Genomic DNA, 13,726 nt, shown 5'->3' with positions numbered 1-13,726 from the left:
ATGTTGTCTTTACTTCTGCTCTAGCGCCTTCCTATGCATTTTGTCCAACGTGCCGGATGCACGGAGGAGGGCCTTCAGTCCGGAGGCTGTAATGTCAGTATCGGTAGCAATGCCCCAAGCGTTCAGCCTGATCGCGCCGCCATCCGCTTCGTACGCCAGCTCGATATAGGACGCAGCCTTCACCTCCGAGCCCTTGCCGATCGAGTGCTCGGCATACTCGCGGATGACAGCCTTGCCGTCGATGTGGGCGTTCAACGCGGCCTGGGCGGCGGTCAGCAGACCGTTGCCCTGCCCCTGGACGCGCGTGAGCTTCCCGTTGATGACGAACTCGCCCGTGAGCTCCTTGCGGCCGCTCTCGCCCAGGTTCTCCATCTTGAAGCCCCGGAGCGCGAACGTCTCCTCCGTGTCGGGGATGTCGTACCGGTACGTCTCGCGGAAGAGCTGAATGAGCGCGCCGTACGACATCTGCCCAGCTGTCTCGCGCGCCGCGCGCTGCACGACCTCGAAGAACTGCGCCTGCAAACGGCGCGGCAGCTCGAGCTGGAGCTCGTGCAGCACGACGGACGCGATGTCCGCCTGGCTCGTCTTCGCGCTGAACCCGACGCTCAGCTGGAGCTCCGGCAGCTCGCGGTCGCCGATGGCGCTGTTGGCCGCGCTGAGCACCGCACGGAGGCCTGAGCCTGTGATGTCGGCGTCGACGCCAATGCCCCACCATGACTCGGCTGAGCGCCGGATCTCCTTCACATCGCGTGCGAGGGGCACGAGCTCGACGTACGAGGCGGCGCGAGTGTCCTGGCCCTGGCCAATGGCGTGCTCCGAATACTCACGCAGCGACAGGTCGATGTCGAGATGCGTGCGCAGGGCGTCAAGCAGGGCGGACAGCGGGCCGTTGCCGTCACCCCGGATAACGCGCAGGACACCGTCGACCGAGACCGTGCCGTCAAATTGGCGACGCTCGTCCGCAGCCTCGTCCCCGTTAGGCAAGTCTGCCGACGGCTCTGAGGAGATTTTGAAGGACTTGAGGACAAGCCTGCCCTCGTATGTCGAGCCACCGTAGTGGTATGTCTTCCTGAACGCCGTTGTAATGTCCTCCACGGTCATCTCGCGGGCCTCGCGATCTGCGATGTCCTGAATGACCGAGTAGAATGCAATCTGCATCTTGCGGGGCATGTCCAAGCCAAGGTGCTGCTGCACCAGGTATGCAATGCCGCCCTTGCCAGATTGCGCGTTAACTCGGATCACGGCCTCGTAGTTGCAGCCAAGGTCCGCAGGGTCGATGGGCAGGTAGGGCATATCCCAGTGTTGCGGCTCGCCCTTCCTGGCAGCTTCGGCGTGGCGTACTCGCTGCACCTCGAAGCCCTTCTTGATGGCGTCCTGGTGCGATCCGGAGAATGCTGTGAACACGAGCTCGCCGGCGTACGGATGCCGCGGGTGCACCGGCAGGTCGTTGCACTGTGTCACCACGTCGATGACCGCCTGAATATCGCTGAAATCAAGCCCGGGGCTAATGCCTTGCGTGTACTGGTTCAGCGCGAGGTTCACGAGGTCAACGTTGCCTGTACGCTCGCCGTTACCGAACAGACAGCCCTCCACGCGGTCGGCGCCCGCAAGCATGGCGAGCTCAGCCGCAGCAATGCCCTGACCTATTGAGGATGAGCAGGACACATCTTACGACTGTTCTATAACATACCGCGGTCATTGTGAGGATGCAGACTGACAACGATCTTCTCGCGCTCGGATATATGGCGACAGAAATACTCAACCTACTCTGATTCAGCGCCGCCGCCAGCGGGTAGCATCGCAGACACTCACCTGATCAGCATAATGATTCGGGGGGCCGATCTCGACAGTTGCAGGCAGATTGAAGATGATTCGCTCATCGCCCAGTCCGGCTTTGCCCCATGCCGCCTTGACGGCCTCACAGACCTCAACGGCGAACTCGGGTTCCGTCTGTGTGAACGTCTCCGGGCTGTACTCGTACCGGAAGATCGTCCCATACTTCGCCGTGCACTCCTCTGTGAGCTGCCTGATGATCTTGGTGTGCTTCGCGGCCAGCGCAACGGTCTCCTCCTTTGAGTTCCGGAAGACGACCTCGCGGAAGAGACACGACGTGGCGTTGTACATGTGAATGATAGCACGCTTGCAGCCTGCGACAGACTCGATCGTACGCTTGATCAGGTCTTCGCGGGCAGGAGTGAGAACCTGAGCTCAACCTGCCTTCAGCACCGGATCGACGCCGCAATGATGCTGAGACTAACCTGGATCCACACGTCGTCCGGCACCTGGCCCTGCTCAATGAGCCCGCGCACGAAGTTGAAGTCTGTGTCGCTTGCAGCAGGATATGCGACCTCGATTTCCTTAAATCCACATTTGAGGAGGGTGTGGAAGAAGAGGGTCTTTTGTGCGACGGTCATAGGGTTCGCGAGGGCCTGATTCCCATCGCGGAGATCGGTGGACAGCCAATATGGTGGCTTTGTCGCGACCTTCGACGGCCATTGGCGGTCAGGAAGGTTGAGAGGAGTGTACGGCTTGTACTTTTGCGACGGCTCCTTCCTGGGAGGGTGGCGTATTGTCAGATGGAACTTAATTACGACGCACAGAGCGACTCACAGCATAGGCATGATGGATCGTCAGGGAAATTAGTTGAGAGTACGAAATAGAGGGGCGCGCATATAAATCAGGCATTGCAGGCCACCACGAGTCATCTTGGAATGCCGATTGCCAGGGCTAGGCGCCTGGATGAGTCGATCGTCATCATGGCGGCACAAACACACACATCCTCACGAAGCAACCATCGGACGTCCCTGCATTTCCCCCTCACAATCAGCTCACGTCTCCAGCTTAAGCTTGATACAAGAAGTGAATGGCAGACATGTCATTACACCTAACAGTGGAACCATGCAACCCAAATTCTCCTTGCAACTACTATGAGCATTGATATATCTACACTCTAATTCTCAAGATCTACAATGACGGCCTGGCCGCCATACGCCAGTGCTGCATTCACGCTGACCCTGTCCACCGTCCCATCGCCATTTCCCCGGCGAATGACCGCTCCGTGCGACTCGTGGATGTGTCCAAAGACATGCAGCCGGCAGCGCCCAAGCTCTCTACTTTCCAGCCGAGCGGTAAGCTCCTTGCAGCCCGCGGCCTTTCCCCTCCGCGTTGCGTTGAGCGTCCCGTGGGGTGGCGTATGCGTCAGCAGGACCTCGGTCTCGGGCGGTATGCGAGAGCAGACTTCTGCGCCTTGTCCATACTCGTACTGGAACGATCCGATTGAGTATCGGGGCGTTGCCTGCATGTCGACTAGGTGAGCGTCGGCACGGAGGATGCATGCTGCGGTGCCGAGCTCACAGGTGAACCATATATGTTCCACGTTCTTCCGGAGGCTGTGGTTATTTGTATGGGTTCGTATTCTAGATAGCGGATGCCCGTCTCGCGCAGCTCTTCGCTCCGCATGAGGGTTTGTGCTGCATCTACATCCTGGACATGACCCGATCAGACGAGGGACACTTGACGGTGCGGAGTGTGTACCTGTGCGCGTATCCCATTGCCGAGCACTCTCGCCAGCGTCCCACCTTCTCGCCAGTCATTGTCTAAGCAGAGCTGAGGAAATAATCAGGATTGCGCTTCCACTGAGGAGCTATTCTGGATTTCACCACGCACATCATGGTTTCCTGCAATCAGACTACACATCGCACCTACCATGCATTAGTGCCTCTCCATGCTCCTGCCTATAGATATAGTACTCACATCTTTGCGGGATGCGGCAGGCCCTTCAGCCAATCCACCGTCGTCTGCAAGTGCTTAAGCTGCCCGCGCATGCATAGGTCACCAGAATGTAGAAGCACATCGCCGTGCGGGACAGGGTATACATGTGAATGCGTGTCTGATATGCAGACGAAGCGTGTGTGAGTGGGACCCGGATGAGGTGGCGGTGAGTTAGGATCGTAGGTGAGGTGGACAGTCGCAGTGGGAGAGCGCAGCACGGGATCTACCAGATTTCCAGTCCCCGCCACTATTTTGTTCGCACGCTTGCTTTTCATAGCTAAACCCTTGTTGATTTGGGGCGAGTAAGGAGGAAGGTTCGTTTCGCCTGATCACGAATACCCAAGGAGTACTCGGTTGGGTATGAGTGAGAGGTGAGAGATGTCTTTTGACGCCCAGGATACGTTTATAAATTGATGTCAACGATCTGATCAACCCAATTCGAATCGGGATCAAACCTAGCAAGTATCTTATATGTGATTCCATGCAGTTATGGCGCATCGGCGTATAGGAACAGGCCTCAGGTAGAAGTATTAACGGCCACCACCAATGCAGTGGCGATCTTCCGTTCAACATGCCTCGCAAAGGTCTCAAAGAGCGTGCGCTTCACGCCACGCACCCACTCGACCCTCACCACAAGGCCTTCCGGAGCCTTCCCTCGGATAGAGCCTCCGTCCTGCGGGTCTATACATGTTACACGACAAATCAATGCAGGAGCGTCGCTGTTTTCGTCGGTGTCCATCGTTCCCGCTTGTACCTTTTTCCGCCTGGCAGCTCTGGTCCATGTGTCGCGTGCAGCGGAGACGAGCACGTCCGCAGGTGGTTCAGCCGTCGCCGGCTGCAACGCCGGAGTTACGGGCCGTACAGATAGACCTTCAATAGCGGACAAGACGAGTGCAAGGGCTGTCGCGAGGTGCGCCATGGAGGACGCCCCGGGAAAAACCTGCTGGAGCGTGTTGCGCGGTGGCATGAGGCTTTGGACTGCGGGGTTGCTGATGCGGGATATATGCTGTTGGAGTAGATGCGAGCGGCCTAAATTACGCAGGCAAACACGTGGTCTGAATCTTACATCGGGTAACCGAACGTCGCCAAAGGACCATGCGATGGCCCACCGCCGTGTTTGCCCCTGGACGAATTCTGTGCAGGCATAGTTGTCGATCTGAGCGGGGTGAGGGGTCACTTTCCAGTAAAGCAACAGTAATGCTGCGCATACCGTCTCCGCGCGCAGGAGTGCGACTACGTCAGTCAGAGACGCCAACTTGCCTAGCATCGAGGTGTACCATCTGGTAGAAGCAAGGCTAAGTGTGCAACTGACAGCAGGCAGCAAAAAAGCGAACCTGCATTGCGCCCGTGTCTCGAGGCTTTCACGGACCATCGTGCACACAAAGTTAGCCTCACCACCTGGTGTGATCATCTCCACATCCGCTCCTGTGCATACCTGAGCAGTGAAGAGAGGGACACTTAATGCAATTCGACACTAGACAATGAGGGATATCCGAGATGCCTGTAGAACCTTACCGCCGTTGGTTCAGATTCTTTCACTTCTGCAGAGTGCAAGACATCTTCACGGCTGCTATAGAATGGAGGATTGCACATCGTGAAGTCATACTTCGCCCTGTTGCGTTTTTGCAGGTGTATGTCATCTAGGACACTCTAACGACACTGATTGATGGGCTTACCCGGACCGCGGATCTCGGATGCGGTTTTCTAAGTTGAAGAGGTGGAGCAAGATGGGGCCGGCAGGGTCAGACGCTATCACAGAGATGCGCTCTTGCAGGCAATTTTGTTGTACATTGAGACGTGCATGATGAAGAGATTTCTCGTCGACATCTACCACAAATATGAGTATCGCAATGCACGCTGTCTTGCCTGCGGGCTATCAAGCTGGAGTACCTGTTGCTACGAAATTCCAGGAAGGGTTTGATCGGCACCCGAGGAGGGGGTAAATTGCAGACGCTCCCGTACCGCTGTCCAAAAATGAGCGATTTTTGATACTATTGCTGACCGCAACTTACACATCAATGCCAGTGACAGCTTCAGGTGGAGTATCAAGCGGTTCGGCTAGGCGTGCCGCTTGCAGGATGTCTTCAAGCCATAGGATGTAGTTCAACCTGTGAAGAGAGTTGTGTGTTAGAGGATAAGTAAATCATATCGTGACTCTCACCGGTTCGGAACCTGTGCCTTACCCTTCAGGAACGTCAGAAATCAGGAAACCGGACACGTACCGGAGGGCAAAGGCGGTCATTTGGGATTTCGAGGGAGACGTGAAAGTCGCGGAAGAGAAGTGCCTCAGTTAGCCGCCTACACTGATTTAAACGTAGCACACTCAGAGTCGCGGAGATACAGATGCAAGAGAGCGCTAGCAGACCTCTGAGCGACATCATCTTTGAAGTCGATGGTGGTGCCCTTAGGTGTGGAGGTCAGGCTGCTCAGTAATTCTTAGAATAACGTATATGCAGTGTAATGCAAAGCACGCACTGTGGTTTGAGTGCAGGATATGCATCCGCAAGAGACAAGAAGTTGGGAGGTGTACGGTACGGGTTACGAGGATGCATCGTGAGATGCCTGGCATTCGTGGCACAGCGAGTACGTGCGTGTAAGATTGCTTTGCAAGGTCACTCACTCGTGAGAGCAAGTTGCAATGGGTCTAGTTCGAGATGATGGGAAAGAGTACGTAGGTACCGACCCAGACTCAAGCGCCGTCTCATGATCACTATGATCGAACATCTGATCGAGGCGTCTATCCCGACCGTTGAAGGAGTTCGACGGTATGCTTCGACATGACATCGCTGTCGCGTCGCATGTACTTCACAGTCGAAGTCGAAAACTCACTCGGACTCGAGCAAACCACCGGAATGGTTTCTGCCGATAGGCCTACTGCCAATCGAGTAAGCTCGTAAGCACTCGTCACGGTCACCACGACCAGAACTTGAAAACCAGAGGATGACAATAAGTACATAGCCGCTTTGAGCCGACTCAGACTCACGCACGCATTCATTGAAACACACTGTCCGAGGTGGCGTGGTCTACTCAGGCTCCCGGGCTGACCAGTGTTTCACTATTCGGTGTCATCAAGACATTGAAATATTATCACCGCGTCAAGGCCATACGTTCATAGGCCTATAACTGCCCATGGACAGAAGTATACACTCATTCGCAGCGCGCTACTTAACGGGCCTAATATGAAGAGACATTAGATAATATTACGTACTTGTATATATGTTACGTGTAGACGCCTGGGCGTACGCACGAGAATGGGGGCAACTTCTACTCTTACCTTGGTACCCATACGTCTCCAATACTGGTGCCGTCTACCCTCGGTCTGAGCGTGAAGCCTAACACTTTCTCACACTTGACACCCTCCTCGCCGCCAGGTGGAGCAGCAAACTTGATTGATTCAATGTCGGGAGTCGACAATAACAATGACGTGGCGCATGCCACCATCACCGAAGTAGTGGACTCAGTGCACACGCCGGGGCTCTTGCGTCAGGGGACAGAGCCTACATGGGTTTCAGTCCCTGGTGGAGTGCCTTTGGTCCTCCACAATGGCAATTGTGAACGGTGTATGCAGTTTGCGATGCACATCGCGGGACTTCGCTTGTGTGACCAATCACTCATCGATGCAGAAGATGCGGCACGTGCCACAATGATACAGCGCCATTTCAACAACGGATGGTCTTTTCCAGGGGAGAGGGGCCTGGTTGAAGACCGTGCGAGATTAAGGGACGCCCAAGCTCGTATACGCGAGCTGGAGGAGCGTCTCAATACCGAAATGGTAGCCCGAATACGAGCCGAAGAACAGGAGCGTCTCAATACCGAAATATTAGCCCGAATACGAGCCGAAGAGCATTTGCGACTGGCGATGGATCAACGGGACTATGTCAGTGAACAGTTGGCCAGAGAAACACGGCACAATGATTACCTAGAGCGGCGACTCGACGACGCATATCGACGACGAGATGAGAGTAGCCAGGTGATCGACCCTCCAACCACCACTGCGTCGTCCAGTCACACGACTAGTTTACCCGCACCTTCGGCTTCGACGTTGTTGAGGAATCCACCTATGGCAGCTCCAGCAGCATCGCGTCGACGGGAATGGCTCAGCCCAGCCGACAGTCGCCCGTGGAGTATTGGTGGACGTGGTTCAATAAAAATCCGTCCGCCGCTCCGACATCGTTCCGCCGTGATGCGAACATTCAACATCGACGACATACGAGCATACGTCCAACTGCGCAATTGGGCTCCGTCAACGAGAACATCGGAAGTCGCGCGACGGGCATGGATCGAGGCTATGGTGCACGTACTATCTGTACGGGGTCTATATGCATACATCGTCGCAGTCCAAGGATTCAATGTCGCGACCAACCCTATCATTGTCATGGCACCGGTACTGGACGCTGGAGTATTACCCCGAGACGTTGCCCAATTCATGGCATCCCAGGGCGTCCAGCCCACTGAGGTTGGAGTGCTTGGAACGCACGCAGTGAGAGAGCGGAACGTGAGGCTGGGACGCACCCCGGGGGACACCTCGCCGTATACGGACGGGCCCAGTCATGTCACTGATGCTATCCCTCACATCGACACTCCGATGCCGCTGCCAGCCCCGCGTAATGCGCCTGCTGAGACGAACAACACTATGGGCACCGCACCATGATTCAATCGTCTACAATGAGGTGGTCGCTCTCGCATGTCACGCCCGTATCGCCGGAATGCAGCCGCACCTTCGCTTTGCCATGACCAGACAGTAATCGTATATTTGTACGAGCTTCAAGTCGATCCGTGTGACGAGTCCAGTTGAGGGGGGGGGATTGTAGTCTGCGTTGCTACAAGTTGGCGATCTGTACGAATCTTAGCACAAGCGTACGGCGAACACAGCCTACTATTACAGATGAGGTTTGGGTCCCCATGTGTATCTGAATGTTCTTTCATGCGCATCGAGGGTATTACGAATGTCGTTCGTTCACAAAGCAAGAACGATCCAAGTGATTGGCGCCCATTGCATTGATGAGGAGATCGGGCGCCCGATCATCTCGATCGGTATTTTCGAGTCAATACTAACGTTGAAGTCGGCGTCTGTGAGTACAGTTCACTCCTTCCTATTGCCAACATGCCTGGAGTACTCTCTCTGTCCTCTTCCGCCTCACCATTTCCCTATGCGGCAATTGCAATCGCCACATACACAGACAAAGCTGAACTCTCATACGATGAGAGTGCATCTGGCGTCTCACTTCAGCTTAATGGCTCAACGATCTCCGCGGAGGATGAGATAGTCCGTGCCTTGGCCAAGGAAGGCGGCCTTTCAGACGACAGCGCAAAGGAAGGTCCTCTTGCTAGAGAAATACCACTGGTGTTGACAGTCGCGTCCATACAGACACAGGCATATTTTGCTTTGGCAAAGTCTTTGCCGACTGTTACCGCTTTCCCGGAGATCGTTGCCGCCCTCAACTCCTTGGATGACCATCTCGCCTTCCGTACCTTCCTTGTTGGACATGATATTTCTGCTGCGGACTTCATCGTATGGGGCGCTTTGAAGGGTAAGTGATTTGTGCGATATGAGCTATTTGAGATACACCATCGCCTGGAAATGGATTTGCCTACTGTATGGCATCCACGTGGTTCACACGCTCAGAGCTCTCATAGCGTGTATTCACTATTTACATATATCTATCATGCTACCCACGATTATTGGGCAATCCTCATTGAAGCTTTCTATTATAGGTAGCATAAAGATAGTTGGTTTACTCAAGAACAACAAGCACCAACACCTTTTGCGGCGGTTCTCGCACATTGAGTCTCTCGAGTCGACACAGCTCGCCATCGCTAGTCTGGCCGGTATGTGCCTTGTTATAGTCCTATAGCACCGTCTAACGGTCCCACAGAGGCAAAGTCAAGCAAGGCTCGTTCCAATAAGACCGCGGCGTCCTTCGCACTCGGTCTACAGAATGCTAAGGAGGGCCAGGTCGTCACGCGTTTCCCGCCCGAACCGAGTGGCTACCTGCACATTGGGCACGCGAAGGCCGCCATGCTCAACCAGTACTTCGCGAAGATGTACAAGGGAAAGCTGCTCATTCGTTTCGATGATACCAACCCCACGAAGGAGCGGGTAAGCGTGTTGCTTGTATCGCATCAATGCGTGAACGTGATTTGACCGTATCTGTAAGACCGAGTTTGAGGAGACCATCCTCGAGGACCTCGCACTGCTTGACATCCATGGCGACGCTGTCTCGCACACGTCCGACTACTTCGACCACCTGTACGAGCTTGCAGTCCGACTCATCAAGGAGGGCAAGGCATACGCGGACGACACTGTGCAGGAGCAGATGCGGAAGGAACGCTGGGACGGCATCGCATCTCGCCATCGCGACGACAGCGTTGAGGACAACCTCGCGCACTTCGAGGAGATGAAGAAGGGCACACCCGAGGGCGTGCGCTGGTGCATCCGTGCGAAGATGAGCGTCGATAATCCGAACAAGGCCCTCCGTGACCCAGTCATCTACCGATGCAATTTGCTGCCGCATCATCGCACTGGGTATGTCTGTTTTCTCATATGCGTTGCTATCTCGTCCTGAGCCGGGAATGTTAGGGACAAGTGGAAGATTTACCCGACGTACGACTTTGCGTGCCCCATCGTAGACTCACTTGAGGGTGTCACACATGCACTGCGCACGAACGAGTACCGTGATCGCAACCCACAGTACCAGTGGATGATCGAGGCGCTCAGCATACGCCCCGTGCACATCTGGGACTTCAGGTAGACAAACCTCTCTGCTTCAGTGTATCAATGACGTTGACATTGCGAGCAGCCGGCTCAACTTTATCTACACACTGCTTTCAAAGCGCAAGCTGCATTGGTTCGTTGATCAGGGACTTGTGCGCGGCTGGGACGATCCGCGCTTCCCCACCGTCCGAGGTCCGCATCGATGTCCGCTTCACACTCGCACCCTCTACTGAAATGTCACCTGAAAGGTATCCGCCGTCGCGGCCTGACCGTGGAGGCTTTGCGCCAATTTATGCTTGCGCAAGGCCCGTCGCAGGCCATTGTCTCGCTTGAGTGGGACTCACTCTGGACGCTGAACAAGAAGGTCATCGATCCCGTTGCGCCGCGCTTCTGGGCACTCAGCAAGACTAACCTGTGCGTGTCTTTCCTTTTGCATTGGCCCTCAATGCTAACTCACTCGATTGTGAAGTGTTCCAGTTGTCGTTAAGGGTGGACCTGCGGAGGTTGAGGTGAAAAGCCTCCCTAAGCACAAGAAGAATCCCGAGGTGGGCGAGAAGCAGACAGTCTTCTCGTCGAACATCCTAGTTGAGCAAGAGGATGCATTGACGTTCGACGACCAGGAGGAGGTGCATTGTTTTCGTCTCTCTCGTTGCTTCGGCTGAATCGTCCTTCAAGGTCACGCTGATGGATTGGGGCAACGCCATCGTGCGCTCCAAGACCACTGACAGCAATGGACAAGTCACTGCAATCGAGATGGAGTTGCACCTCGAGGGCGACTTCCGTAAGACGAAAAAGAAGATCACCTGGCTCACGCAGCCAACATCCGCGCATCCGCTCACGGAGGTGACGCTGCTCGACCACGACTACTTGATCACGAAGAAAAAGCTCGAGGAGAATGATGACGTGAAAGACTTTGTCCCGCCCCAGTCCGAGTTCCGCGAAGACGTACTCGCCGATGCGAATGTGCTCACCCTCAAACGTGGAGATATCATTCAGTTCGAGCGCAAGGGATACTACATCTATGATGGCGAGAATGATGGCCGCCGCGAGTTCATTCACATTCCCGATGGCCGTGCGGCAAGCATCGCGAGCAAGGCGACGCCTGGCGGCACTTCTACGCCCAAGGAGGCGAAATTGGAGAGCACAGGCGCATCTGCGGCAGGCAAGGAGTTCGCGAAGCAGTCGCTCGAGATCCCAGTGGACACTAGGATGTACAAGGTCGCGCCAATATACGGAGAAGGCGATATCATTGCTCCCGCTGATACAAAGATGTACAATGTCAAGCCTGTGTACGAGCTTTAGATGACTGGCAGAAGGTTCCTTAGTAAAACAAGTATGTAGTAGCAGAGATTGTGCGTCATTGGAACCACGATGGCTCACCTATAAACGCGGCAATTCGGTAACAAAACATAATTGGGCGATGTTGTCTGAGAAATGTACATTTAGGAAGGACCTCGACGTTTATTTGTCTAGGAAAATGTGGCTCTACATATATCTGAGGAGCATCGGGGAGAAGCAAGCGGTGTATATAGAGTTAGAATGCCAAGCTTGAGTACGTTGATAAACAAACTTCGACAAGCTTCAACATCAAGCTGGCGCATCAAATGCGATACAATCGATCACCATCAACAACGCCACACACGGTTCACGACAAATGTTATCTCTGACACCCAGAAGACAATCAACGTTCAAATGAATTCCGTGCTTCGTTTATTATACTATGGTATAATAAGCTAGGGAAATATGTAGCCCTCACAAATGATATCGCCCTCCCTGATGTTCCTGTCGGCCAATCAGGATTATCAGGCCCATTGAACGGACGTCATGCATGCGCCCGCGTTACCACGACACAATCATCCTAGATTTCTAGTGACGGCGAGACACCAGGTAAGTGTGGGGTACGCATGAACATTATAATAAGCTATGACTTACAAGAAAGTCTCAGAGAGACCAGCGTACGACATCGGCACTACTTCAGTAGTCCCGCGTACAGCCAGAAAGTGGGTCCAGGAAGTCTTGCTTTCTGTGGTTGCCTCGAGTTAGATATCGTGTGCCTACGCCAGCATATTGTTTTAGTATTCCCTGCAGTACCATTGATCTGTATTGACCTTTATAGCGAACGCGCGCTCCTCGACTCGGTATTACCATTCACCCGTAACATCTCAAGTCAATCAACGATGCATCGAGCACCCCCAAAAGACGAGATGTATCCGAAGTGTCGGTGATATGCCTAGACCAGCCAGAAGGGGTCGTAACATAGCGCGCAAGTCCAGCACAATACGCTCAGAGCATGCCAAAGAAGAGCCAGGCCGATGATCTAAGCCAGACCGCTCGCAAAGGGTGTCGAGAATGCTGCCAAAGATTGCGACCTACGCGCCCTGCGCGCCGTCGATAGGAGGGAGATGCGCCGCAAGGTCATCGCCCGGATGGATGCACGCCTCCAGACCCACGTCAGCCGCCCCATCAGAGCCAGCAGCATTCTCCATGGTTCCGTTCGTCGGAGCATCCTCTCTAGCCACAGACCATGACGAGGAGACGTCCGAAAGACCACTGAAAGACGTATCGGCCAGGTTGCCCAGGAGCCAAGGAGGGATGTAGCCAAAGTGGATCGAGTCCGACGAACGCTCTGCCTCCTCACGTGCACGTTGAGCATCCCAGTTCGGGTTCCACTGGTCGAAAGCCTCGTCTGCCTCACGTCGAATCTCCTCCATCGTCCTAGGCGGCGGGGGGATGTACGCTTCCAGGCGCGGATTGATGTCCCAGTCCGAACCCTGCGCATTCTCCATCGACGTGTTCGCCAGACCGTCCTCTTCGCCAACGGACCATCCCGAGGAGACATCTGACAGACCGCTGAAGCTCGTCTCGGCCAAGTTGCCCAGCAGCCAAGGAGGAATGTAGCCAAAGTGGATCGAGTCCGATGACAGCTCCGCCTCCTCGCGTGCACGTTGGGCATCCCAATTCGGGTTCAATAGATCGAACGCTTCGTCCGCCTCACGCCGAATCTCCTCCATCGTCTTCGGCGGAGGTGGAATATATGCCTCCAGTCGAGGGTCGATGTCCCAGTCAGAGCCCTGTGCATTCTCCATCGACGCATTCGGTGCCAGATCCTGAGACATCTCCAGCGAAACGTCAACCGTAGTGTCATCGGCAGAGTCAGGGCCCTTAGGCTTGGCGAGAGTCAGCCACTGAGTAGAACGCAGCTCGACCGAGTCTTGCAGGCGTCGACCAGACCATAGCGTC

General features: G+C 54.9%; 6 protein-coding genes across 6 annotated transcripts in view; 2 read left to right on the top strand and 4 right to left on the bottom strand.

Annotated features, from left to right (window-relative positions):
* Nucleotides 1-9: 9 nt before the first annotated feature.
* On the bottom strand, nt 10-2,621 carry POSPLADRAFT_1065214 (hypothetical protein; the record flags this gene model as incomplete). The annotated part of the gene is made up of 5 exons (XM_024481916.1): nt 10-1,643; nt 1,691-1,763; nt 1,813-2,202; nt 2,259-2,553; nt 2,611-2,621. The coding sequence occupies 5 exons, from the start codon at nt 2,619-2,621 to the stop codon at nt 10-12; spliced, it is 2,403 nt and encodes an 800-aa protein (XP_024342173.1).
* Nucleotides 2,622-2,950: 329 nt separating this feature from the next.
* Nucleotides 2,951-4,046, bottom strand: POSPLADRAFT_1135977 (hypothetical protein; the record flags this gene model as incomplete). The annotated part of the gene is made up of 5 exons (XM_024484629.1): nt 2,951-3,295; nt 3,355-3,483; nt 3,535-3,606; nt 3,667-3,688; nt 3,754-4,046. 5 exons carry the CDS (start codon nt 4,044-4,046, stop codon nt 2,951-2,953), a joined length of 861 nt encoding a protein of 286 aa, XP_024342172.1.
* Nucleotides 4,047-4,846: 800 nt separating this feature from the next.
* POSPLADRAFT_1135684 (hypothetical protein) lies at nt 4,847-6,149 on the bottom strand (the record flags this gene model as incomplete). Its single annotated transcript, XM_024484599.1, has 8 exons — nt 4,847-4,927; nt 4,982-5,051; nt 5,106-5,206; nt 5,287-5,383; nt 5,454-5,598; nt 5,662-5,735; nt 5,784-5,879; nt 5,983-6,149. Coding segments are annotated over 8 exons (831 nt in total), but the record flags the coding sequence as incomplete, so codon positions are not given.
* A 1,019-nt stretch (nt 6,150-7,168) lies between these two features.
* POSPLADRAFT_1044757 (hypothetical protein) lies at nt 7,169-8,422 on the top strand (the record flags this gene model as incomplete). Its single annotated transcript, XM_024478597.1, has 3 exons — nt 7,169-7,648; nt 7,789-7,951; nt 7,986-8,422. The coding sequence occupies 3 exons, from the start codon at nt 7,169-7,171 to the stop codon at nt 8,420-8,422; spliced, it is 1,080 nt and encodes a 359-aa protein (XP_024342170.1).
* A 453-nt stretch (nt 8,423-8,875) lies between these two features.
* POSPLADRAFT_1054129 (hypothetical protein) lies at nt 8,876-11,788 on the top strand (the record flags this gene model as incomplete). Its single annotated transcript, XM_024480489.1, has 9 exons — nt 8,876-9,302; nt 9,487-9,600; nt 9,648-9,871; nt 9,930-10,297; nt 10,352-10,519; nt 10,572-10,678; nt 10,735-10,900; nt 10,956-11,112; nt 11,162-11,788. 9 exons carry the CDS (start codon nt 8,876-8,878, stop codon nt 11,786-11,788), a joined length of 2,358 nt encoding a protein of 785 aa, XP_024342169.1.
* A 1,067-nt stretch (nt 11,789-12,855) lies between these two features.
* POSPLADRAFT_1032156 (hypothetical protein) overlaps nt 12,856-13,726 on the bottom strand; it is a gene marked incomplete at both ends in the record, with an annotated part of 3,816 nt that continues 2,945 nt past the window's right edge. Inside the window, one exon of the mRNA XM_024476832.1 lies at nt 12,856-13,697. Within this exon, the coding sequence (XP_024342168.1) occupies nt 12,856-13,697 (842 nt within the window). The remainder of the gene's footprint in view (nt 13,698-13,726) is intronic.

This window comes from Postia placenta (genome assembly GCF_002117355.1).
Source record: "Postia placenta MAD-698-R-SB12 unplaced genomic scaffold POSPLAscaffold_3, whole genome shotgun sequence".
Classification (NCBI taxonomy): Eukaryota; Fungi; Basidiomycota; class Agaricomycetes; order Polyporales; family Adustoporiaceae; genus Rhodonia; species Rhodonia placenta.
The sequence above is the reverse complement of the archived record's forward strand: the minus strand, read 5'-3'. Positions and strand labels throughout refer to the sequence as shown.